A 3342-nucleotide genomic window follows, 5' to 3' on the forward strand; every position below is an offset into this window, starting at 1 on the left:
ATTTGTTGCCAGAGAATGTGGTTCGTGCAGTTAGTATAGCTGTGTTTAAAAAAGGATTGGATAAGTTCTTGGAGGAGAAGTCCATTACCTGCTATTAAGTTCACTTAGAGAATAGCCACTGCCATTAGCAATGGTTACATGGAATAGACTTAGTTTTTGGGTACTTGCCAGGTTCTTATGGCCTGGATTGGCCACTGTTGGAAACAGAATGCTGGGCTTGATGGACCCTTGGTCTGACCCAGTATGGCATTTTCTTATGTTCTTATCTTCTTTTCGAATGATGGTATATAAAATTCCTAAATAAATAAAATTAAGCCTTTCCCCCCATTTTGTGTCAATGGGGAAAACCCTTAGTGAATCAGGTACCAAGTTTTCAGTTTTCAACATCAGCATGGAAGTATCTTCTAAGCTGACCCTATACTTATGAAGGTCTAAGTTCAGGTACATAATTATCTTATATCTGTCATCAAAACTTTGGGGAGACCCCTGAAACATTACAAAAGGGACAGGAATAACCTGTGACCCGTTAAACTTTAATCAGCAAAAAGCTTTACAACAAAGGTGGGAAAATATTAGCAATTTGGACATTCCTGACATCTCCCTCTTCTTTAATGTGTATGTAAAAAAATAAAAATTAATTTGCTTTAACCATTTTCAGGATTGGGTTTCAACATTAATGAACAAGTTTAGCCTTGCAGGTTGGTATTTTTTTTCTAAATTTAGAACCTGAGTTTTTTTTAGAATATGTAAACAAAATTTGGGTTTCCTGTATCTGAAGTTAACCAGAGAAAATTGACAATAATGGCATTCATCAATCCAGCTCCTGGATGAGCAGTTTTTTCTCTGGGGGTTTTTTACCTCTCCAAACCTTCTCTAATTCATTGGTAATAGCTTCAATTTCTTTTAGTCTGTCCCTGTGGATCTTGTATTCTGTATGTGCCTCCACAGAGAGGAGCTTTAAAGTGTCCTCATGTTCATTAGCCCAAACGAGCAGAAATTCACATTTTTTTTGGGCCTCAAAGATTTTTTTCTTGGCTTCTTTCTGTGCCAGTTTCTTAGCATTTCTCAGCAGACTAGTGAGATGGGATAAAGCTGCTAGGACATAGTTCTTCTGGCTGGTCTTGTTCTCTCCCATCAATATGTGAATCACACTCCTCATGGCTTCAGAGGGTCCTTGAGGGTCGCTGGTGTATCTCCTTGACAACACAGCCTGAACGCCAGCTTGAAGGGCCTCAGCTGTCGAATGGAAGACCTGCTTAGAATTCAGCACCCCAGAGACCCCCAACACAGTATCCAAAAACTCCTGCAAAATGAAAGCTTCATTTAGGTCCCCATTGTACAGCTTGAGACTGAAAGCATAGGCATAAAGTACGTTGACAACGCTAAAGGGCACTAGTGGTGATGGACTATGGGTCAGAGAGCTTAGGGGAGGTATTGCAGCAGGAATAGCTGGTATGGCCTCTTGTTCCTTGAGCGGGGATCCCATCATTTCTAGGGCATCCGAAGTACTCTTGGGGGGCCCTTTTGCTTTCGTTTCAAGTGCTGGTCCTTTTTTGCCATTTCTTCTTTTTTGAGGTGCTGCAATTTCTGTAGATTTTCCTTGGTGTTCTGCCCTTTCATGTGCTCCCCCCTCCTTACCATCCCCTCTTACTTGGGGTGCTGCTGTCGCCAATGTTCCTGCTAATTTATTCGGGAAGGATCCCGCTCTTCTTTCCCCACTTTCTCGCTGTTCCCGAGAGGGTCCAGGGCTTCGATCTCCGTTGACTCCCTCTTCAATCTCCCGCACTAGCTGGGCCGTCTCATGTCTCTCCCACCAGGGTCTCCACTCTGGCACCAAGGCGCCAATCCCACCGTTTTTCAGCAGCTGCTGGAACTCCTCCTTCTCCTGTGGGGTGAGACGGGCCCAGAGCTGCCGATCCTCCTCCTTCTCCAGGTACCCCAGAATGTCCCCCTGTGTGTCTAAGCACCCTGGCTCTTCCTCCTCCTGGGGGCCCGTTAACCACTCTTCAACCCCGGGAGCGGCTCGGCTCTGCCAGTCCCGCAGCAAGATGTCCTGCACCGTCCCGTCCGTGGGTGGGCAGCGACGGCGCAGCTCCTGCAGCACGGCCCGACGGTAGAAGGCCTCGGAGCAGCGGCGGTGGCTGGCACCACGGTAGCAGGGCAGCGAGCAAAAGCGCACGTTGCAGCGGGGACAAGTATAGCGGCCCGGCGCTACCAAGCACAACCCGCAGGCCGCCGCCGCCGCCTCCTCTTCCCGCTCCATGCTCAGCGGTCACCTCACCCTCTTCTGCTAACCCTCTAGCCGTGACCACCTCTTCCGGTCACGCGGTGCCAAAGCGGCCAACGAGCGAACGAGGCTGCGACACGCCCCTTCCTCGTTTTGCCGACGTGTGTTCCGGCCCTTCCGGTTACCTTTCTGCCCGCGCGCGAGCAGCGCCGCACTACGTAGCAACAACCAAAACGCCCACCCCCACGTGGGTCAAGGGATAATGAAGTTTTCGCTCCGTAAGGCGGGAGACCTGGCCCTCGATTCCTGGAGATTGCTTTTCCTTTTTTTTTAAGTTTGTTAGAGTTTTAAGAAACGGGGGTTCATGAAGGTAAAAAAGAAAGAACCATTGAACTATATGATAAATCATAGTAACAGCGTAACCAATTTCTGAATTAGTCTTAAATGAAAGGCCAAAAACATAAGGGTACTGGAAAAGTCATCGCATGCTAAATGCTGTTCCCATTGTGTATCTGCTGGCCTGCCAAGTGTGCTGCAGAGTTTGTAGAATGCATTGCAGGTATTTGTGTTAATTTATTCTTTATCAGTTCCTGGTAGAAGTTGCCGGGAACAGGTAATGTTTTTCAGCGATTCAGCCTCAACGTGGAGGGGTGGTACGTCTTTTACGATTTTTTTCTGTTTTTCTGGCACTAAATTAAGGCTCTTCAGTTTGGAGAACAGACTACCGAGAGAGAAAATGTCATTGAAGTGGGGTGGAAATGGGCAAAGGATGGTTACTTACCCTTTCACATACTAAAATAAGGGGACACTCAATTAAACTAATAATCAGCAGATATAAAACATATGTTGAAAGTACTTTGTCACTCAGTGTACAGTCAAGCTGTAGAATCTGTTGCCAAAAGGCACATTCAAGTTCCTTGAGGAAAAATCTATTAAACATTATAAGCAAGGTAGATTATAGAAGGCTATTGATATCCCTGGCAGTGAGTTATAGGAAATAGATCTACTTTATCAGAGCTGCCGAGTATTTGTAACCTAGCAGAGACAGGTTGCTAAAATCAATGGATTTTAATTTGACCCAACATGGCATTAGCCATAGGGCCTGATGAGGTTCA

General features: G+C 46.3%; 1 protein-coding gene across 1 annotated transcript; it reads right to left on the bottom strand.

The window, feature by feature from the left end:
• Window positions 1-303: 303 nt before the first annotated feature.
• Window positions 304-2325, bottom strand: ZNHIT2 (zinc finger HIT-type containing 2). The gene has a single exon (XM_029613952.1). It carries the CDS (start codon window positions 2261-2263, stop codon window positions 812-814), a length of 1452 nt encoding a protein of 483 aa, XP_029469812.1. The 5' UTR covers window positions 2264-2325; the 3' UTR covers window positions 304-811.
• Window positions 2326-3342: the final 1017 nt, after the last annotated feature.

This window comes from Rhinatrema bivittatum, chromosome 8, assembly GCF_901001135.1.
Source record: "Rhinatrema bivittatum chromosome 8, aRhiBiv1.1, whole genome shotgun sequence".
Lineage (NCBI taxonomy): Eukaryota > Metazoa > Chordata > Amphibia > Gymnophiona > Rhinatrematidae > Rhinatrema > Rhinatrema bivittatum.